The 23,263-nt window shown below is 40.8% G+C and overlaps 2 protein-coding genes across 9 annotated transcripts in view; one reads left to right on the top strand and one right to left on the bottom strand.

The window, feature by feature from the left end:
- The first annotated feature begins 123 nt into the window (after positions 1–123).
- The window catches only part of GALK2 (galactokinase 2), a 56,446-nt gene continuing 33,306 nt past the window's right edge, over positions 124–23,263 (top strand). The window contains exons 1-6 of one of the 5 annotated variants that reach the window (XM_080607928.1): positions 124–1,408; positions 1,768–2,028; positions 3,947–4,035; positions 5,359–5,482; positions 11,040–11,130; positions 14,006–14,152. In XM_080607928.1, coding sequence (XP_080464054.1) covers positions 5,397–5,482; positions 11,040–11,130; positions 14,006–14,152 — 324 coding nt within the window. In that variant the 5' untranslated portion in view covers positions 124–1,408; positions 1,768–2,028; positions 3,947–4,035; positions 5,359–5,396. The remainder of the gene's footprint in view (positions 1,409–1,767; positions 2,029–3,946; positions 4,036–5,358; positions 5,483–11,039; positions 11,131–14,005; positions 14,153–23,263) is intronic. The other 4 variants (XM_080607926.1, XM_080607930.1, XM_080607929.1 and 1 more) reach the window with 4 other exon arrangements.
- FAM227B (family with sequence similarity 227 member B) overlaps positions 22,198–23,263 on the bottom strand; it is a 233,305-nt gene continuing 232,239 nt past the window's right edge. For all 4 annotated transcript variants that reach the window (XM_080607961.1, XM_080607962.1, XM_080607963.1 and 1 more), the window contains one exon: positions 22,198–22,303. In XM_080607961.1, the coding sequence (XP_080464087.1) occupies positions 22,302–22,303 (2 nt within the window). In that variant the 3' untranslated portion in view covers positions 22,198–22,301. The remainder of the gene's footprint in view (positions 22,304–23,263) is intronic.

The following is a 23,263-nucleotide window of genomic DNA, read 5'->3' as shown; positions in this document are numbered from 1 at the left end:
CCCGCCGCCGCCCGCGCGCGGGGAGCCCGGAGCCCGATCGGCGCTGCACCGCCGCCGGGTTCCTGTCCCCGTCCGCCCCCCCCCCCCCCCAGCGATCGGCCCTTAGCAAACGCGGCCCCGGCCCTGCGGCGCCGCCTCCTACCCGTACCGCACAGCGGGTCTGGGAGCCATGCCGCTTTGTGTCCCTGACGGGGAATTTGAAAAGTCCGGCCGCTGTGCTGCCGCAGCCCTACAGGCCTTAGCACGTCGTCCTGCCGTGTTCAGTGCCTCTGAGCACTTTCCTTGAGCTACCATTACCATATCCAAATACCACCCAACCACCCGCCCTAACAGGGTTTTTACCTGTGAAAAGCAGGGGCCCCGCAAGGTGCAGAGTCGCTGGCTTTCTAAAGACTTTAACAAAGTAATTGCTGCTGCCTTCAGGTGAATGAGGGGAAAAAGGCTGGACATGCAAGCGTTGCCCTCCCACACTGCGAGGCTGGTGGATCCTGCAAGCTCCTAGACAAGTTTGCAATATTTATTGTCTCCATTCTTTTCTGCGGGTCGTTTTATGTTACAGTTTTTGATCATTTTTTTCCTCTCCTGTGGCTACTTCTATTTCAATTCTGCCCCTGGGAAATTGCTTCAGAAAGGCATTAATCATAGAATGGAATATTACTATATTTTTCTTAGTCCAGGCATTTAAAACTTCCTGAGGTGATTATTAGCAGCCTTGAACAGCAAAATGGACAACAATGAGCTGGGCTTGTAAACACATTGGAAAAGCTCCAGCTCCTCAAAGTCACTGCTGCCATTAATCGTGAGGGATAATGGGATCTGTGAAGCTACTTGTTTGAGGGAAAGCAGCAAACCCACATGCCAGAAAACCCAAAGGAGAAAAATAATGCCGCGGGGAAGCACTGCTGATTGCCCTGCCATTGCATGACCGCGCTGCCTCAGTGCACCGTGCCGAGGGCAGCTCTGGCCTCAACACCCCGCACCGCGCTAGGGGCTGTTTTTAATCTTTGTTGCCAGCTAAATTCCGACAGGAACGAAGTAAAAGATCGCCTTCTGCACGCGTTGCAACAGCTTTTCAGCCACCTGCGGACCGCCTTGGGCCAGGAGCTGAGCGGCCCCGCCGCCGGGAGGGCTGCGGGGCGCCGACCCCCCGCGGCACCGGCCTGGGGGCTGCACGGAGGGGCCGGGACCGGGACCAGGACCGGAGCCGGAGCCGTGCCAGGGAGGAAGAGGAGGAGGAGGAGGAGGCCGTGCCGGCAGCCCCGCCACCCGGAAGGCTGGTGCCTGCCCGTCCCGTGACCGCGAGCCCGCCAAAGCCACCGCCCGCCTCCAGCAGGGGCCGGCGGGGGGGAGCCGCCATGGCGGGGGACGCCCCCAGCAGCCTCCCGGTGCAGTTGGTGGAGCAGCCCAGGTGGGTGCCTGCCTGGCTGGGTGAGTGGGGACGTGCCAGGGTGGCAGCACCCAGCCACCGCCCTGCAGCCGCCGTGGCAGCGGGGGGGGGTGGTGAGCAGGGGGGCCGGGGTGGGGGCGGGCCGGCCGTGTGAGGGACGGGTAGCCTGTGGGCGTCGTGGCCTGACCCGGCTCGGCTCGGCTCGGCTCCGACAGCAGGGGCCCCGTGGCCCCAGTGTGCCCCGGTCCCCCGCCGGCAAGCAGGGCGCGGCCCCCCGGTCCCCTCCCGAGGCAGCCCTCGCAGCCCTGCTGCCCCTCGCCCAGTGCGGCGGGAGGAGGAATGGCGCCTTCAGTTCTCCCCCCGACGTTTTCTCTTCGCAGAGTTTTGGGGATATTCGGTTATCCTCTCGTCTTGTGGGCTGTAATGAATGGCCTGTGCGATTCGCTGGGACGACGTGTGCTCTTGCCCGCGGTGCTGCACCTGGTGTGTGGCAGTAGAACACGCGGACAGTTGAATGAGCCCTTTTACCCGTGTTAGCACTGGCAAGGGGCGTTTTCTAAATTTGTGATCCCCGCAGCAGAGTGCACTGTTTCAGTGTAAGTCACGTGGAAAGGACAAGCTCAGCTTTTCTAGATTTGGAGGTGAGAAGTTGCGAGGGATGCGTTTGCTTAACACTTCTGACAATCAGCTCTGATGTAGGTGCTTACATTGCAGCATGCGTGTTGAAACAAAAAGGCCAAAGCGTGTAAATAGCCTTTCATCAGTCTTGTTTGTAAAACCCACATTAAGAGATCAATCAGCACTTCGATAAACATGCCCCTATGACTGCTCTGTTTGTACTTAGTCTCTTGGTACTAGCACCACTATGAAATTATCTGTGAAACAAAGAAGCATTCTAAATACTGACAGAAAAAGGGCTAAAGTTAACATCTAAAACTCTGCTAACAGATTTATTTCACCATGGACTACAATATTATCATTAATGGGATCTAGGAAAGGGATTGTACAATGAAATGGCAGAAATTGCTTCTGCTAATTGGAAGAGTGATAAACTAGTCAATACTAGGGAAGATTGTAAGCAAGTTAAAGAGGGCCCCAACACAGCTTTGTTAGTGGGCTCCAAGGCAGAAATGTACAGAAAGATGTGTTACAAAAATTCACAACAAATAATGTTTTGTAGCTTTCCATTTAGAGAAATCTTACAAAACATTTGAATATATATAGTTGGACAATAACACAGCTTTTACAGAGAAGTACAAACTAAATAATTGACTGTGAAATTTTGTAACATCTGTTCCTCATTGCTGTCTTCTTACTTAAGTTTTGCATTAACTAGGCTTCCAGTTTTAGTTTTAGACTGAATGTAAAAGGCTTAGCAGCCTGGATTTTTCTTAGTGGACTAAAAACCAAATAATAATAACAACAATAACAACACTAATAATTTGGTACATGTTTTAAAATCACCAGGGTATGCTGGTGAGATATTATAAGACTTGTTTTAATTTTTCTTTTCTTCTTACTTCTTGTTTATCATTTTAGTGTCTTGCTTACGTTAAAGAAAGTTAATGGGTTAGTGTGTACGCTAAATCGCTTTAAGGTAGTTTTGAAGTGAATCACTATCAAATCACTTATGTTTCACTAAGATAACAGCTTAATTTCTTCTCAGTCTCTGTTTACCCACTGTTCCAGCATGACATGCTGAAGCATCCCAAGTTTGCAAGCACTGTGTGGAAGCTAAATATCTTTACGGCCTTATGAAACAAAAGAATATGCCAAATCTTCCTCTGTTTTGGAATTTTCAGTGACACGTCTAGAACCTCCAAATGGAAAATCTGAAGAACTTTCTTGGAACTGTTGCAGTAAAACTGTAAATACTGTCTAAATAAGTCACAGGGATAATCGAAGGTTTGGAATTTTAGTTCTCTTCACCGTACAGGAACGGTGCTCATACAAAGGCTCATACGAAGTTTGAAAAAGTCAAAATTTAGAAGAAAATCAATTTGTTCAGGTCTGGTGTAATCAAATCTGACTTTGAAGAGGGTGCCTTCATGTGTGTTTATGTGACAAACCCCAGTGCCACAAACAAGCCATTGATCTGCACTGCTGCACGTCTTCCTTACCTGCAAACAGTTTTACAGAGCTGTGGCATAGGAAAGGTGGGTGGAGGCCATGGAGTTTTGTTACACAAGGCAACTGCCTTCTCTGCTTCTGGCTAGAGCCAGCCAAGGTGGAGGACTTAAGTAAAAGCGGGTCCCTTTCATCCTTTTCAAGGGAACGTACAAACAATACTTTACCATTGGACATCTGACTCCTGAATTAGTTTATGACTACTTGTATTTAAAACAAAATTCTTATCAATTAGGATATCTTAATCTTATCTGTCATGTGTTAGGTGAAGAGCAGGAAGAAGCAGCTTAATGTAGCTCCTGATATAGGAGAGAAAACCCGTTGTACTTCAAAAAGTTAAACCAAAATTACTTTAGAACACATTTTAGACAAGAGGCTTCCCATCTTTTATGCAAATATAGTCCTTCTAAAGGTTTCCAACCTGCCTTTCAGATTGCTGAAGCTGAAGGAGAGCTTTATAGCAAAATTTGGATCAGCTCCCAAGTTTTATGTTCGTGCACCAGGGCGAGTCAACTTAATAGGTAAGAGAAATATTAATATTTTATTATTTTATTTTATCTGACGTCACAGAAGCCTACTAATTTAAAACACAGAATCTAAAATAATGTTGGATTTTATTTTATTTCTTATTTTATTTTATATTATTTTATTTTATTTTTATTTTTTATTAGAAAAGTTGCATGTGATAAAAGGAAAGTAGAATATAATACTTTCCTAGCTTTTACAACACCTTATTATAAAGAATTTCACACTCAAATATCAGTTTTGGAAAAAATCATAGAGAGCAGCAATAATTTTGAAAACTGGAGTAACATTCCAATTTATGGTTGGTTACAATTCTTTTGAAAAGCTTTGCAAATCTAATCAAAGTAGTTGCTGAACAGTGCATCCATAAATGAAATCATTATATTTTTTTCTCATTCATTATAATTTAAGTTACCAGATATAGCTAGCCAAACAGGAATACATATGAAGGTATGAAATGATTCTACCAGGATCTCAGCCATAGAGATGCATCCACAGAACAGTTGGTTGTGATTCACATGCTGCCTGGAGAGACACAAATACTGTTTATCTAGGACTTACCTGTGTTTCTGTGGCTGCCTTATTTTTTAGATTTGTCTGTCCATGTTAGGATTGTGCTCTCCCTAGAGCTCAATTTCTTGTATATGCATAGAGGAACCATACACATTTGAAGACTTCGTAAGTAAAAGGAACCTGGAAAACAGAGCTTTAAAATTAATTAGTCCATTGTGCAGTTAATGATGATTTTCAACTTGGTGTTCTTACTGTTGCACCTATATGTATTAGTTGTTATTTACATATAATTATAACCTTCTTGGAAAAAAGCCCAGAAATTTTATGAAAATAAATCCACCACAAGCCTTATCCAGTGGTCAATGAATCTGCCACATGAGCAGAGGAAATCACATAATGGGAAGTCATGTACTGACTATCTCTTCCAGTCATCAGTTAAATGTAATTGATTAGAATTATTTTTCCATACCGACACAAAAGTTTACAGTTAATGTAGGTAGTTGTTCTCATTCTGGACAATAATATACATAGTGTTTTTTAAATTTTTATAAGCCAATGTTAAAACATGAAGATTTATAAACAGGTGCAATAGATAAAATCATTAAAGAATAAAATATTTGTGTAGTAATACAAAATGGAGGAAACGCACCCTAAACTTTCAAGTGTACTTTAAATAGTAAGAATTGAGACTATACTCAGAAGCTGTCTAGTATGGTAAACAACACTGAACTCCCGTAGGAGCCCTGTTTCTGTTACTCAAGAAAGACTTACTCAAAAATATTTTTAATCATCTGTTTCTTCGGTAGGAGAACATATAGACTACTGTGGTTATGCTGTGCTCCCCATGGCTATAGAACAAGATATACTGATTGCAGTAGAACCTGTAAATAATGATGTTGTGCAACTGGCCAATACAAATTCTTTGTACTTGTAAGTAATTGTTTATTTATGAACCTCTTTATGCAGTCGCAATACAGATTAACTTTTGTGAGGTTTGACAAACTTACATTGCAGTATGGATTTTAATTGTGTACATTGAATGATACAAGCAAATGGAATCCCATTTGACCAACTCTGTGCATATTAGTTTAGAGCAGTAGGTTCACTGCTCCTGTCTGCCACCTGTTTGGATTTCTCTTGTGAAGCCTCTGATTTTTCAATCTTTCTAAAAGTGCAACCCACTCACCTCTTTTAGCCCATCTTTCTTGTAACCCTCTCAGCTGGCAGCAATTCAGTTTCTCCTGGGGAAGGGAGTGAAATGTTTTGTAATCAATTGCTGCATATGTAAGCTAACACTCCCCTGCTCTTGTCTTTGGGACTACACTCTGGAGAACCTGGGGCTGTATTTTCACAACACAAGGGCTTTAGCAACAATCCTGTCTCAAAGAGCCTGTATTCCCTCTTCTACTTCCTCCACAGCTGCTTGTTCACAGAATCATAGAATAATTTAGGTTGTAAGGGACCTTTGGAGATTATCTGGTCCAATCTAGGACTAACTTCAAAGTTACAGCAGGTTTTACAGGGCCTTTTTCATTCAAATTTTGAGTATCTCTAAAGACAGAAACTCTATAACCTCTTTGAGCAACCAGTTCTCTAGTTTGGACACCTTTGCTGTGAAGAATATTTTCTTCATGTCTAATTGTTTTTTTCTTGCTGCAGATTGCCTGTTTCCTCTTATGCTTCCTTCATATACCTCTAAGAAGAGTCTGGCTTCATCTTCTGTGGAGCCATGTGATGAGTGGTCAAAGACTCAAATGAGATTCTCCCATTCAATTTTCTTCTGCAGGCTGAATAAAACCAGCTCTCCTAGTCTGTCCTTACACATGATGTGCTGTAGTAGCCTTGTAGCCATCTTGGTGGCCTTCTGCTGGACTGTTTGACACTTTGTCAATGTCTTTCTCTACTGGGAAGCCCAAAACTGGAGACAGTATTCCAGATATGGTCTCACAAGTGCTGAATGTATGGAAATATTCCTGCCATTCCTTTCAACTCCAGCCACATTTTTCTGCCTTCTCCTTGCAACTGACTGATATTTGTGTGATAGCCTGATAGTTCAGAGCAGGTCACTCATTGACATGAACTTTATTGGGCATTTTGCAAAAATCAAATCAGCACCAACTTAGTTGGCTTAAGCCAATGATAAATTACTCCCTGAAGGTGCAACATATGGCAGGCAGCACAGGGACATATAGGTTGGAAAAGACCTCTAAGATCATCTGGTCCAACCTTTAAGCTAGCACTGCCAAGTCTGCCATTAAACCATGTCACTAAGCACTACATCTACACATTTTTTGAAGACCTCCAGGGATGGTGACTCAGTGACTTCCCTGGGCAGCCTGTTCCAATACTACACAACGCTTTGAGTGAAGAAATTTTCCCCAAGGAACATACTGCCAAGAGTGGGAACTAGTTAAGCACATATTCCTGGTTAAAGCTCAGATCTTGTGAAACACGTTCTGAGCTGCTACCTGCAAGTTAGGCAGTTAAGAGGAATTTTCACTTCCATGCAAAGTATAAATACGCAAATACTTTACAGTCTGCGGAGTATGTTCTCACAATATGGCTGGGCTGAATTAAGAGCTCACCACTCCCGAAGGGGGGGTGACTTCCTTCTTTTACCCCTGGTCTCCCTATTCCCGCTTCCAACATCGTTTCATCCTCTGCCTTTTCCCTGGTGTAGTAACAATCTTAAGGTAAAGTGTGCCCTGATTAATTTTCGGTCATTTTAGTGAATTGAATTGTGATGGATTCAGCACAAAAGCTGACTCAGGGTAAACAGTGGGAACATACAGTGATGAGTGGGGGGAAGGAAGTGGAAGACTTTACTTTTCTGTGATAGAAACCTGCAATGGGGCTTCAACTTTGTTGCAAAACCATTTTGCAAGAGACAAGAGTTTCAGAATTGTAACAGCTTTGATTAGGGAAAGTTATTACAAAGGCTGCTAAATGAAGCAGTAACCAAAAGGTAAATATATTTATGTGGTTTTTGAGCTTTGGCTCATTACATGGCAATTAAAATAGCCTTCTGAGGCACATACAGTTCTTACCAGATCTAGAATTACAGCCTTTGAATTCAAATTGTGTGCACAGTCACTGTATTTTTATGTATGCCTTGTTTTCAGTTTAAAATCATATGTTTTAAACCATAAACCAAGAAAAGGTTTCAGATTATGGCATTAAGCATTCTCTGTTTTGTTGAGACACTGTTGCTTAAAAACAAAGCTAAAACATGCCCATAATTTCATAACAAAGAAATATTTTTCAATACTTTGAATGTTATACCACATAACAAAATTGTTGACAATATATCTTTTTTTCCCCCAGCCTGTTCCACTGCTAGATGTTTATGCCTGTAGTGAATGCATGCATATATATAGGCCTTTGGCTAGCAAGGGCTAACCATAAGCCTCTGTAGAATCACTGTTACCTATTTCATTCTTGTTTTGTGAACTGTTTACCAGTTCATGTAACATGTAACAGTTCTGTAGCCCTCATCCACCCTGATTATTCATATTAACTTTAGGAAAAACAGAACAGAGAATAGGTGGCAAAAACAAAACAAACAAACAAAAACTTTGTTTTTCATCATAAAGCATCTCAACTGATCAGATGCTTTTAAATATTATTTGGGCTAAAATGGTATTCAAAAGTTAAAGTCTCTTGAAGATCCAGATAACTCCTCTTCACACAGCACCTTTTTAATTGAGAAAGACTTGTACAGAGAGTATCTGACATCACACATCTCAAAATGCTTTCAGAAATGTCAAAGCACGATAATTATCAATTATCATTCCATCTCACAGAATGACCTGAAAATCTTTAAAAAAAAAATTAGATTTTTTACAGAGAGTTCAAACAGAAAAACTAAGAAACTGCTGAGACAATGAGGCTCTGTGTGAAAAAGCCAAATTGGTCTCCCAGAAGTAAGGATTAATTACTACTCAAGCAAGGAAAAACATCTCAACCACATTTTTTTTTCCACATTATTCAAGAAACTCACCTCTTCTAATTATACAGACCAATTAAAATGCTTATATCTAGCCCTGGAGGAGGGAAAGCCTTACCACAAGTCCTTTAAAATGGAAAGGTTGGGACAGACAATATCAAGGTATTTTTATCTCAAGGGGATGTTTTCCCCTATTTTTTATTCTACTTGTTTTCACAAAGTACTTATATCAAACTTCCTACCTTCCAGTAGGAGGGCTGAAGGCAAGATTGAAAATTTTCTGATTTAAGATAGCTCGGGCATTTAGGAATGAGTTTTTGTAACAAATTGAATGTGATAACAACAGCAAAAAGACTTAAGGTTTCTGGGGACCTTGCCAATTCCACATCCTGTGTTTGTATGAATTATGTGCATGTGAAACTTGCCAAGTTCACAGCCAACTTTTCTTTCTTTTTCTATGTGAGATTACAGAAATCTACAAAATGCACTTTAAGAAGTAGTTATTTTCATTTATCCACAGAACCAGCAAATATATACCATAGTATATGTCTTTTTGTTCATTACATTCTAACTTTGTCTGATTGCATGCAAAGAATTATGCAGATAAAATATTTTAGGACCCTTTTTTGAGGAAAAGAGGACTTTAAATTCACTGTATGATAATCACTTTTACACATTGATTTCCAGCATCTTACTTTTTTAAAATAATAATTTAAGGTTATTGTAGAAAACAAACATAAGTAAACAGAGGATTATTTTATTCTTCATTACTTTTGACAGTCATTTTCTACTGTACTTCTGCTTTTTGATTATATTCAAAAGCCGTAACAAAAACAATTTGTTTTATTCTCTGGAAGATTGTTCCGAAGACACGTGAATCTCAAATTGGAAGAATTTACTGCTATCCTTGAACTTTACTTGTATTGTAATCTCCACACTCCCTTTCAGATCTTTTTGTTACTCTACAATCCCCAGTATTTTGCAGTTAACTTGCTACAATTCTTCAGTGCTGCATTGCTGATGAAGTCCTGTAAGTGGCACTATTTTGAACAATTTGGATGGGAAGATAGCAACTTATATGTTAAACTGTATAGCAATCTCTGATGTTTCTGCACTGTACTGAATATTGAAAGTGAATGTATAACTGAGAAAATATTAATTCTAAGTTGATATTTGAAATGTGATATCTGTCTTGTAGCATTTACCTGGGAATAGGCTGTAGATTGGCAATACAAGTGGAGTATCTTACTACAACACAGCTAGCATTAGAACCTATGTTTGCATAAACACAAAAATTGCAGCCTTTAACTGCATCACAATAAAGTGAAGTTTTCAGCCATTATTTGAAGACAATTATATCATTGTAAGATGCTTTATATTAGTATGACTAACAGGTTCTCTATAGGGAACAGAATACTGATAAAGACACCTTCACACTGGTATTTTTTTACAGGTAGTAACTAGCAGTATTATTTTGGACAAAAATAAAAACAGCACGTCACCAACCTATATAGCTTACAGATACAGACTGGGACTAGCATAAGAAAGAAAATTTGTTCTCTTAAAAGCTGCGAAGTGTCTCCTTGCATGTAATTTCTTGAAAGTTTTTTTTTTCTTTTTTTCCTTCCATTAAGAAGGATATTTCCAATATCCCAATATTCCAGGATATTTCCCAATATTTCCAGGGAATCCAGCTGCCTCTTTTCATATTGTTTGGCAGACCTTGCCTTGTAAAGCACAACTTAGCCTACAAGGTTTGAATAATTTTTGTTAGCTTTGCTTGACATTCTCAGTGCCTTTACTCTTTCTTTGTTGGACATCTGCTGTACTGGCATCAGGTAGATACAGTTATTGGGTGTTTGACAGTATAGACTTCTAAACAATCTACCCTTCCTGATGATTAATGCATGCCCCTCCAAGGCGTCTGCACATCACTCCATGTATATTTTTAAAGCACCTATCTGTAGCATTAGTTTCTTTAGGAACATTCAGGTTTACCATTTTTATTATTTTGAAATGCAGTATCAGCATTATCCTGGAGGAAATAGATAAAGTGTTATTTTAATTATATCTTGTAACATACATAATACAATTTTACAGCATTAGGCCTGTTTTAATGAGCTGCCATTCACAGTGAAGGTAATGAAGATGAATTCCTCAGCAGGGATTACAAGAAAGCCCAAAGTGTATTTATCTCTACTCTAGGCTTGACATGTATGATTAGTTAGATTTATACTTTTCTAAGAGATTTAAGAGAGTGTGTACATGTGATGGAAGCCATGCTGCCTTGATTACGGGTGCTAAGGGCAGTTTAATCTCTGAATTTGTGTAATAAATTCTGTTACTTTAGGAAATACTATTATGCTTCTATCTAAAATATAGAATTGATTAATAAAGAAGATCTGTACAATAGAACATTGTACTGAAAAAAATGGTTAACAGAAATGTTTTTGTTCATCAGCAGGTGGCAGTAATAAGCCATGTTTTTTCAGACTAGATTTACTGACAAGTTAAAGCCTCAAGGTTTTTCTGTTTTTGCAGGGATTTCAGTACTAGTGTTAATGACATTCAGATTAACAAAACCAAACCTCAGTGGCATAACTACTTCCTATGTGGACTGAAGGGTATTCAGGTAAGCCAAAACTATTTAACTTATGAAATTAATGTGGAAGTAAAATATGACATGCATATCCGTTCACCCTGAAACTACTTTCCTGCATTCTCTGTCGTTTCTTGATATACAGTTATTTAACGATGAGATATGAGTGGTTTTGTTTTAAAATATTTGCACAGCACTATATTCATATTTATTACATAAATTATGATACCAAATAATCACTTATTTAGTAAAGTCATGATCAAACTCGTGTCAAGATGACATTTTTGTATTTTAAAGTTAAAAAGAATGCTTCCCACTGGACTCATGCAATTAAAATTTGTTTTTTAAAAAGGTCTGGAGTCATGTCTGTCAGGATACAAAGGTCATATTTTAGTCCTTTTCTTCCTATGGAAACATTTTTAAAAAACATAGTTTCCATTAATGTTGGAAACATACAAGTCACGCACAGCAACTGAGCAAAACTGACTCATGCAGTAGGCAAAAGAAATCTCAGAAAGTATATAAACCACATACAGAAGGAATTATCCAGTAAGAACCATTACTTATACAGACTTTCAGTGTGTGGAATCTGAATGGGAATTTCAAAATTTCCTAAGTGAGTTAAGAGTAGAGCTATGCAGGAAACAGCGCGCTTACGGTAAAGGCTGGAACAGTGAACAGACAGACGTTTTCCTGTCTGATCATTTGAGCTTTATCTTCTCCTCTGTGAGCTAGCCTGTCTCCGGACTGACTTGAAGACTGAACTGCTTGTGAAACCAACTGCTGATCATCAGTATTGTCCTGGGAGGCAGCCTGAACTCAGAATTGAGGCATCCTATAAATCTCACCTGTCCTTTCCAGGTGATTCATGGTCCTTTGAGTAAAAAAAACACACAGTGACTTCTCAGCCTAGTGTCAGTCCAGTGACATTTCTTGAAGGGTAGATGGGATAAACAGCGACGGCAAGGTAAGGTCACCACAGCCAGCCCAAATTATGGGTAAATGTGCTTCTGAAAGCACATGAAGCTTGTCTCTAGTTAGGCCATCTGGGTCACCCCACAGGGTGATCTAGTAGATAAGCACTGCGGGCAGCCAAGAAAGCATGCTTTAGACCTGGCACTGATGTCTTCAAAATACGATATTTGGAACAATCAGTGCCACGAATCACTTCATTATGATCCATAGTTCCTAAACAGACCCCCTGCTATGTTTAGATCCCAATAAATTACTTACATTTGCAGTAACGTATTTTCAATTCTATATAGCTCAGTAACACATGCATTTAAATTGCATTGACCGTAGATATATAGATTAAGTTTCTTTGCAATATATCTTTTCTTATGTTAAGGCTGGCATGACCAATTGAGTTTCCTTATTTTGCAGTCTGCTACTGAGATTTGTTTCCTAAGGACAAGCTTTTATACTAGAAGGTTAATTTACAAAGCAGGTTTTCAGACTCAAGCACTGGCAGAAAATAAGCATGAATGTTACAGACTTAAACACTGAAATACAAGTATTTAGAGGGTCCAGCGGGATAATCTGTTTATATTAAGTTGAACATGCTATCCTTTTGGGACAGAACTATTGCAGAACTTGGCAAAGTCCATTTTCATTTTTGAAACCAAAATACGTTTTCTATTTAAACATTGCGTGATAAGTTTGCAAGCCTGATTCACATTCAAGACAGTCCAGAAACTGTGGATCAGTTTCTGGTTACTCAAGCATTTTCTGTTTTTGAACAAGCCTGTCTAGTGTTCTTCATGAAGGGCAGCAGTAGTATTTCAGGTATGAATTCCCTTCTGTTTGTAGAAAGGGAAATTTAAAATTTGGAGTGATGCTAGAAAACATTAAAGGAGGTGCTTTGTGTTTGCTGATCTCTACCAGTGGTATTTATGGTTGAAGTTATTTCAGGAAAAGTAGTAGAAATCTTTTGAAGGTGGGCGCTTCTGTATGGAAACACTGTCATTTTTCTCATTATTGACTATTTTTCTGATTATTTTGATGTAGTTCATTGACATATAAGTCCATATCAGAATATAGTTGTTCATATACCCCCCATATACGTGCAAAGCTTTTTTAGTATGTACTGCATGTTTACTTCTAATTAACAAAAGAGAGAAATTTATATTAAAGTTATGCTAGATAAAAAGACACAACAACTAAAGAGTAATTAAAAGAATATGTGCACGATGATTTATGACTTCTCTATTAAATATATTATCTGTGATATTTGTCATGTATGTAAAAATGTCTCAAATTTTATTCTAAAAGTAGCATGACAGATCTATCATTGCTGGTGCCTCCTAAAGCGTAGTGTCCTTCAAATACCGGTATGGTTTTTTCAGTGCCAGTCCTGTGGGTGCTTCAGGAGATGCAAGTATCTGGCTTTGAACACAGCTGCATGGCCACTAGTTCCTGATCAACATGATGTGGCTCCCTAATACCACATGCCAGCATTAAAAGTGAGGCATGAAGTGGACTGCAAGCTCTTTGGGATGCATTTAGTGAGGAGCTGAGGAAAAAAAGATGAAAGGAGGGTGTAAAATGATTGGTAACCTCCGGTACTGTCACCATGACAGCTCAGAGCTGAGCCAGTGCTGTAAAACCCACCCACGAAGCTTGGTAAATTCTTGGACACTTAGCCCACACTGAATTCTGCTTGGGGTACAGTTCTGTCAGCCCATGTATGTTTTTATACAGGAACTGCAGACATACCTTTGGCTGAAGCCTTACCGTTGGCTTTGTTCTTAAAGAATAGCATGAAAATTTTGCTTTATTTTGGAGATACCAGAAGCAGGTCTTTGGTTCCAACAACTCAGCAGAAAGATTCTCTTTCTAAGTATCAGATAATTGCAAGCCTGAGCCTGTCAGTACTTGAAACTGAGATTGTTTATTTTTTCATTGTTAGGAACATTTTGGTCTTAATAACCCAACTGGAATGAATTGTCTGCTAGATGGAACCATCCCTCCAAGTTCTGGTCTTTCTAGCTCCAGTGCTTTGGTGTGCTGTGCAGGACTCGTGACACTAAGAGCTAATGGAAAAACCCTCTCTAAGGTAATTTACTGTAAAACACAAGAGTGTCAGCAGTAAAATTCTACTTAAAATTAAATATTGTTAATGCCTGTAAACATTAAAAACACGATACAATTGTTTTTGCAAAGAGTTGTTGGATATAAACTTAAGATATTGCACAATTGAGCAAATATCTTTGGCCAAATTTTGGCAGGATTTGATTTTGGCAAGAAAACAGGCTTACATTAAAGCTGAAAAAAGGAGCATTATTGTAAGCCTGTGTTTTGGCCAACCATCAGGTCCATGCCTGGACCAGATGTACTATCTGCAGGCCAGGACTGAGGATATATGTGCTAAAGCATGTGGACCACACCCCCGAGGCCTTTACCCTCTCCCTGAATGACTTTTCATGGCTGCAACAGCACAGCATCTGTTGGAGGCCTGTGGAACAATTTCTTGATAAATTATATAATCAGTACAAAGTAGAGGTAAAATTCTTCCATCTGACCCTCCTTATTCTTTTCACAGTTTTTTTGGAATGAACATACTTATAATCCAAAATGTATTCCTCACTTTTTTAAACAAACATTAGTCTAAAACCAAACCCCAAGTATGTGACCTGTTACCAATACAAGTGTTAGCAGAATTTGGCTCGTGTAATAAAATTTTCTGGAGGAGTCATGGTCCTTGAAAGTGCTGTATGGGAATGAAGTTCTCTCCAGTAAAAATGTCTGGTTAAGTGAAACTAGGATCTTAAATTAGAACATTGTCAGGAAGAGAAAAAAACAGATCTAAATGTGACTGTTACACATATTTGTGCCTATTGTCTAATTAAGTCAGACATTCCCACGTTGTGGTACAAAGCCAACTTAAAGTGGTACATGGTGATGGCTGCTGTTAACAGTGCTTGTATACAAGCACTTATCTGAGCCATAAGGTAAACAGCTCCACACAGAAAGCTTTTTCTGATCCATTGTGGCTTGCTCCTCGATATTGCTGCAGCTGCAGCAATCTGCTCAACAGTAAGTTCTCCAAGCCACGTTGCACAACTCAAAGTGCTTCAGGAAGGTATCAAGCAGGGCTAAGGCAGCAAGAAGCAGGGTTGGTAAGGTGTGCTGGCTTTCCATGTAGGAGGATGTGGCTACAGTCATTGTCACCCTGCTTTGTGTTGGTGCAGCATGTGGTCAAAGGGTAAGTAAGGGACTGGGCGTTTAACAGAGGCTGTAGTTTGTGGGGTGAGATGTAGTGCAATGGTAGAGGAAGACATGGAACTGGGGACCCCAGTTTGATGAGCGCAGCTTTGCAGGAAGAGGGTTGGAGGTGACAGTTGTGCTTCTTTATAGTATAGATGTGTACCTGGCCTGCCAAGAAGCTTTTGGTTTTGCATAGATGGTCTTATCACACAGGTCAGCACCATCTCTGATGGTGGTAACCAAAGGAGCTAAGCTGGGGAACTCCTGATCAAAGTCACTGGAGTGCGTGTGTTCAGAGAGGAACTGGGTATCTGCAAAACCCATAAAACAGACAGAAGTCAGAAAGCCCAAGTTTTGCTAGGTAGTAGAAATCTGTAACTGGAAAACCAGAAGCCAGGTTTTCATTATTCCAAGAAATACTGCTTTCTCCAGAGAATAAATGATACAGTGTGTATCTTGAGGTAAATTTACACATGGCCTGGGAGTACTGGTTGGCATTATGCCAGACCTTTTTCTAAAGAAAGGTGCAAAACTCTTTTGGCATTTTTATAGAAACTTGTGGAGGGACAAAAGGAAGACAGAGACTCTACTGAATGTCTTTCCTTCTCTTCATGTGTCCTGTTCAATCAAACCAAAATTCCTTCTGCTTGCTGGTTGGAAAAGGTGCTGAAAGTTAATGTTGCGTCTCAAATACAGTTGCACAAACACAAGAGACACAATTTCACATTTTTGCCAGGAACTCCGGCTGTCTGCAGCCAAGTATTTTGCACTTGTGATGAAAAATGAGCAATTAATGTACAGATGAGAATTCCCAATAGCTAACACAGGAGCAGTTAAGAACATGTCCAAGATTTTGTGTGCTTGTATAGACAGAGACACCTGGTTGTGCTGGGTAAGACAGAGGATGGCAGCTCTGCAAACTGATTACTTTTGTTTAGGCTCAAACTTTCCCCAAATCTGTCCTGTGTTCTTGGATAATTTATGATTTAACGTTAAGAGACCTCTTATGTCTAGCCAGATCCAGGTTTGCTGTTGCACTGAACTTCTGCTTAGCCTCGCGGAACTGCCTCGTATAAGGCAGTGTTGGTCTGAGTATAAATTAGAGCAATCTAGGCATGTTAGCCCTCAGAAGTATAAAATGTGCTCTTGTGACTTCTTTACAGCTCCTAATACATCCTTTGCTGGTGTCAAATGGTATCTGTGCAGGATCCAGTAATACTGGCTTGTATCAGCTGGGAGCTCCCTCATGGCAGGGGAATTTTTAGCTGAACAGAAATAGGGGTATTCCAGATCCTTTCTGCTAGAAAGCAAACCAGGATCGTGCATTTTTAGGGCTCTGGATATTTGTTTTTGTTTAGTTTTAAGTAAGAAATAATCACTTTATCTTGTCCCCCCGTCTTTTTTTTTTTTTTTTTTTTCAAATGCTTAGATTTGCAAAAGTTGTAAATGGTAGCATTTATAAGTAACAACATTTGGTCATTAGAGTAGGCTGTCTTAGTAATTTTATGAGAAAAGATTGACTTTTTGCCCCTCATTAGTCCGATGGACTTTGCAAAATCTTAATACTATGGTCTGTAGCAGCAGGACATAGAAACTTTTGGCTTTGGAATCAAATTTGGCTGAATGGTAGGGCTTCTGTAGCCAAAGGTATGAAAAATTGACCTTTTACTGAATGGAACATTTATCTGTTTTGCTTCTGTGCAACTATTTTTATTAGAATATTTGAGTTACATGCTCTCTCTTTCCTGATAAATCGATGTTTAAAATAGTAGCTGTAGACTAAAAATTGCTGAAATTTAGAGCTTTTGTGAGACAACACTTCCAGTGTGATGTTTGGGCCTGTGAGATTAAGACACCAAAAAAAAAGCAAACCCCTAAAAGAAAAATACTGTACAAACATAGTTAGAATCTCATGGTGGCTTGATTTAAAAATAGCTTTTTTTTTTTTTTCCTGACGTTGAAAACAAAATCAGGAAAAAAATATGCTCTCTAATTATTGTGTGTAGCAGTCTGCAATAGGGCATTGTTTCAGTTTGCATACAGTATTTTTTTAAAAACCCATCACACACATACACAATAGTTTAGGGAGAATACTAGTCCAAGACAATTCAGCCAGATGTGCAGTGCTAACCAGTTGCAGCAGTGCAACAGTATTGAAATAGCAAGATGGAAAATTTAGAATGCGATCCTTAAAAAGAATCCATTTTTCTTCTCCAAACAGGATACCAGTCTAAGACTCTGCTGGCATCTCTCAAAGAACAGCAATGCTCAGTATTAGCTTTTGATTTTAAAGTGATTTTTATTTTACTGTTACAAAATCAATCTTTTGCACAAGTTTTCATCAGGAAAAGATACTTTTTGTAAAGGAAATGGAATAATGCTCTAAATTGTCCCAGCTTTGTGTTTCATGGTAGGAATTAATAAGTACAGATATTCATTTAGTACGTTTGAATAACTATATTTACTTGAAAGATGTGATGATAGTGTTGCTGTCCAAATGTTAAATCTTGTGGTACTAAGTTCTCTTCAGCCACCCTAATATTTTTTTCTGTTGCTCAAGACTGGGCGGCTGTGCACATACCTATTGGCAAAAATAGATATAAAGCCATTAGGGTTTATTTAATTTAATGTGAAATGTTGAGCATAGGAAGTTAAATTATATTTGGCTCTGTCTAGTCTGAGAAAAATCTAAGTCAGACAGAAATTTGAGTAAAGGACCTAAATCTAGTCTGTAGTGGCACAGTGTCTGTTGGCTTCAATATTATCACACTACAGCTCAGTTGAATTAGAATGTGGGATTGTCAAAACATTCAATGTTGTCCTGTATTTAAGCAACTACATTACGTGGTAATGTCATTGATTCTATCCTCTTTTGATAGTCCAAGCTGGCAGTGATAATATTGAAGAGAGAAGCCTGAAGGCTATCAAATGGGACTTTAGGGGACTGGGACAGTTAGTGGATGGAGCGGGAGTACAGGTGGTGTTTTCGTCTATCCCTACAGTGGCAGGGAGGGGTACAGAGAGGACATGGAAAGCCCACCTGATAAACACGTGGCTCAGAGGCTGGTGCCAACACAGAAATTTTGTTTTTTTTGACCATGGGGCACTTTACTCGGCACCCGGCCTGATGGCCACAGACGGGTCCCACCTATCTCTAAGGGGAAAACGGATCCTAGCCCAGGAGCTGGCAGGGCTCATTGAGAGGGCTTTAAACTAGGTAAGAAGGGGGACGGGGCTGAAATAAGGCTTGTTAGAGGTGTGCCAGGAGGAACAATGGCAAGGCCAGGGGAGAAGGCAATGGCCCAACTGAAGTGCATCTACACTAATGCACGCAGCATGGGTAACAAACAAGAGGAACTGGAAGCCATCGTGCAGCAGGCAGGCTATGACTTGGTTGCCATCACGGAAACGTGGTGGGACCACTCTCATGACTGGAGTGCTGCAATGTCTGGCTATAGGCTCTTCAGAAGGGACAGGCAGCACAGAAGGGGTGGTGGTGTGGCTCTCTATATTAGAGAGTGTTTTGATGCTGTGGAACTTGAGACTGAGACTGGGAATGATAAGGTTGAGTCCCTATGGGTTAGGATCAGTGGGAAGGCCAACAAGGCAAGCATCCTGGTGGGGGTCTGTTATAGACCACCGAACCAGGATGAGGAGATGGATGAGGAGTTCTACAGGCAGCTGGCAGAAGTTGCGAAATCATCAGCGCTTGTTCTCGTGGGGGACTTCAACTTCCCAGACATATCCTGGAAGCACAACACAGCCCAGAGAAAGCAGTCTAGGAGGTTTCTGGAGAGCGTGGAAGATAGCTTCCTGATGCAGCTGGTTAGAGAGCCTACCAGGGGAGGTGCCCCGCTAGACCTTCTGTTCACAAACAGAGAAGGACTGGTGGGAGATGTGGTGGTTAGAAGCTGTCTTGGGCAGAGTGACCATGAAATGGTAGAGTTCTCTATTCTTGGTGAAGTCAGGAGGGGGACCAGTAAAACCGCTGTCTTGGACTTCCAGAGGGCATACTTTGAGCTGTTCAGGACACTGGTTGGCAGAGTCCCTTGGGAGGCAGTTCTGAAGGGCAGAGGAGTCCAGGAAGGCTGGGCACTCTTCAAGAAGGACATTTTAATGGCTCAGGAGCGATCTGTACCCACGTGCCCAAAGACAAGCCGGCGTGGAAGAAGACTGGCCTGGTTGAACAGAGAGTTGTGGCTTGAGCTTAGGAGAAAAAAGAGGGTTTATAATCTTTGGAAAAGAGGGCGGGCCACTCAGGAGGACTATAAGGATGTTGCGAGGCTGTGGAGGGACAAAATTAGAAAGGCCAAAGCTCATCCGGAGCTCAATCTGGCTACTGCCGTTAAAGATAACAAAAAATGTTTTTATAAATACATCAACGCAAAAAGGAGGACTAAGGAGAATCTCCAGCCTTTACTGGATGCGGGGGGAAACTTAGTGATGAGAGATGAGGAAAAGGCTGAGGTCAACATCCAGTTGTTCTCTGGATACCCAGTACCCTGAGCTGGTGGAAGGGGATGGGGAGCAGAATGTGGCCCTCATAATCCACGAGAAAATGGTAGGCAACCTGCTACAGCACTTGGATGTACGCAAGTTGATGGGGCCGGATGGGATCCACCCGAGGGTACTGAGAGAACTGGCGGAAGAGCTGGCCAAGCCGCTTTCCATCATTTATCGGCAGTCCTGGCTATCAGGGGAGGTCCCAGTGGACTGGCGGCTAGCAAATGTGACGCCCATCTACAAGAAGGGCCGGAGGGTAGACCCGGGGAACTATAGGCCTGTTAGTTTGACCTCAGTGCCAGGGAAGCTCATGGAGCAGATTATCTTGAGTGTCATCACGCGGCACTTACAGGGCAACCAGGCGATCAGGCCCAGTCAGCATGGGTTTATGAAAGGCAGGTCCTGCTTGACGAACCTGATCTCCTTTTATGACAAAGTGACACGCTTAGTGGATGAGGGAAAGGCTGTGGATGTGGTCTACCTTGACTTCAGTAAGGCCTTTGACACCGTTTCCCACAACATTCTCCTCAAGAAACTGGCTGCCCATGGCTTGGACTGGCGTATGCTTCGTTGGGTTAGAAACTGGCTGGGTAGTTGGGCCCACAGAGTTGTGGTGAATGGAGTTAAATCCAGTTGGAGGCCGGTCACTAGTGGAGTCCCCCAGGGCTCAGTACTGGGGCCAGTCCTCTTTAATATATTTATCGATGATCTGGATGAGGGGATCGAGTGCACCCTCAGTAAGTTTGCAGACGACACCAAGTTAGGTGCGTGTGTCGATCTGCTCAAGGGAAGGAAGGCTCTGCAGGAGGATCTGGATAGGATGAGGCCAACTGTATGAAGTTCAACAAGGCCAAGTGCCGGGTCCTGCACCTGGGACACAACAACCCCAAGTAGCACTACAGGCTGGGAGATGAGTGGTTGGAAAGCTGCCTGGCAGAGAAGGACCAGTACTGTGTTCAGTTTTGGGCCCCTCACTACAAGAAGGACATGGAGGTGCTCGAGAGAGTCCAGAGAAGGGCAGCGAAGCTGGTGACGGGTCTGGAGAACAAGTCTTACGAGGAGCGGCTGAGGGAGCTGGGGTTGTTTAGCCTGGAGAAGAGGAGGCTCAGGGGTGACCTTATCGTTCTCTATAGGTACCTTAAAGGAGGCTGTAGAGAGGCGGGGGTTGGTCTGTTCTCCCATGTGCCTGGTGACAGGATGAGGGGGAATGGGCTAAAGTTGCGCCAGGGGAGGTTTAGGTTGGATATTAGGAAGAACTTCTTTACCGAAAGGGTTGTTAGGCACTGGAATGGGCTGCCCAGGGAGGTGGTTGAGTCACCATCCCTGGAGGTCTTTAAAAGACGTTTAGATGTAGAGCTTAGTGATATGGTTTAGTGAAGGACTTGTTAGTGTTAGGTCAGAGGTTGGACTAGGTGATCTTGGAGGTCTCTTCCAACCTAGACGATTCTGTGATTCTGTGATTTTAGTGGGAGAGGGACCAACATGAATCATCGCTACTTTATTTCTGAAGCCTGTGTAGGGTAAGAAAAGGACATGAATTGGTTACTTTACCCCTTCCTGATAATTTTCCTGATATGCAGTAGGGCTTTAATATTTGAGAAGAAAATCTGTGAGTAGTCATACTGATAGTGTGACTTTGAAATTATTAATGTGTGCTGATAATTCTGATCAGGATCATTTTATAATATTGCTGCATCAGAAACGTTTGATAGATTCATGCTCAGATGATTTATGTAAGAACCTCAGGTTGCTTACACAGAAAATGGTACCTAGATGCTGTATTTTAAAGTACTCTTAATATTGAGGAATGTTAAAGATCTTTTCTTTCCCTATGGAATTAGAACTTGTGGTTTTTTAAGTTGCTAAATTTGACTGTGTGTTTGTAATCAAGGGGAAACGGAGTACTTCAGAGCAGCGGTAATCAAAGGCCATAATCTCTCATCAACCAAATTGATAACCTTCTATTTGAGCATGTTAGAGGGCAGACGAAGTCAAGCTAAGATTGCTGTGGTTATGAGGACATTCAGATCCTATCTGACAAATACTTTCCTATTTCTGAAAAAAGTAAGGATAATTACCTTGCAAAACATATATGAAGTTTAGCTAATTGGGATTTTGTATGCAAACTGGAAGCAGATGGTAACTTTCAACAATCTATCCCTAGTCAAGACCAGATATTAAAAATAAGGACATTCCTGGTCACAGAAATAACCTCAAAATTTGGGCATAATTTTATGCCCTAATAAATGAAACATGATGCTGTATATTTCAGAAGTTATTTTCATGCATATATATATATATATTTACATATAAAACATGCAAAGATAGAAATAAAAGATCAACATCTAACTTAACTTTAAATATGACTTAAGTGATGGAAAATGTTTTCTTACTCTTAGATGTGTCTTCTCACTTTTCAGTCCTGTACGCTGTGAGCCCCAAAGGATTTCACAGAAAATCTCCCGGGTCCTAAATTTGCCATAAAATGACCAACATTCTGTAAAGAGAAGTAACAGAGTCTGACTTTTCAGATTAAACCAGACAAGGCATTAATGAAAGTGCATTGCAGAGCCATTATTGTATTGCTGTAGAGAGACTAAATGTACATGCAGGACTTTGGGCTCAATAGATATTTAAATACTCCAGTTAGTTAAATTTGCATGCTGAATAGATTTTTGGAGCACTGAAAATGACAGTCTAAAAATAACTCTCATTAATGAATTCTTCTCTTCGTAGAGCTTCCTTTCGTGAACGGTAAACTTTAAAACAGGAAAAAAATGTGTTTTTTTTTTTTTTTTCCATTTTGAACATTAGCTGTCACTATTCCTACCTTGTTATACATAGAAAATCTAGCATGTTTAACTTCGGCTGGAATGAACTTACATAAAACCACTGAGGTAGATGTAATTTAATACTATCATTTTATAGAGAAGGCTGCTTTATTTTGGTTGCTGTCATTCTGGATTTGTATATATCAGGTTTCTGGGTAATGTAGAGTAAGCTGTTCCAAAAAAGTACTAAGCAACACTAATTCTGTTTTACTAACAAATATTTGCCTGTCTCCTACTCACTAATTGTCTTACTCTTTTAAGGGGTTTAAGCTTACACAAGTTTACTTCTTTAAAGGTCTGTGTGAGATTGAAAGGGATTGATCAGTGGTATGGAACATATTGACAATGACAGTTATATAGGGACAAATTCTGTCACAGTTCACATACTGTCCAGACCCATTGCACTGAGTGAAAATCAGAGCAGTTGGCCCTTGGCCTCTTTGTGAGCAAGGGGACTATTGAAGTTGAAACTCCCTTATCTGTTCTTACTCAGATAATTCCTTAGGAGGTTGCTATTTTTAGGAAAACTTCTGTAAGTGATTTTTTGTTCATTTTTATTACACATTTTATACCTAAATACCTTTGTCTGTCCACATCTTCATAGTCATACCAATAGCATCAAACTG

The sequence above is a fragment of the Anser brachyrhynchus genome, assembly GCF_964034855.1.
Source record: "Anser brachyrhynchus genome assembly, chromosome: 11".
In the NCBI taxonomy this organism is placed as follows: Eukaryota; Metazoa; Chordata; class Aves; order Anseriformes; family Anatidae; genus Anser; species Anser brachyrhynchus.
The sequence above is the reverse complement of the archived record's forward strand: the minus strand, read 5'-3'. Positions and strand labels throughout refer to the sequence as shown.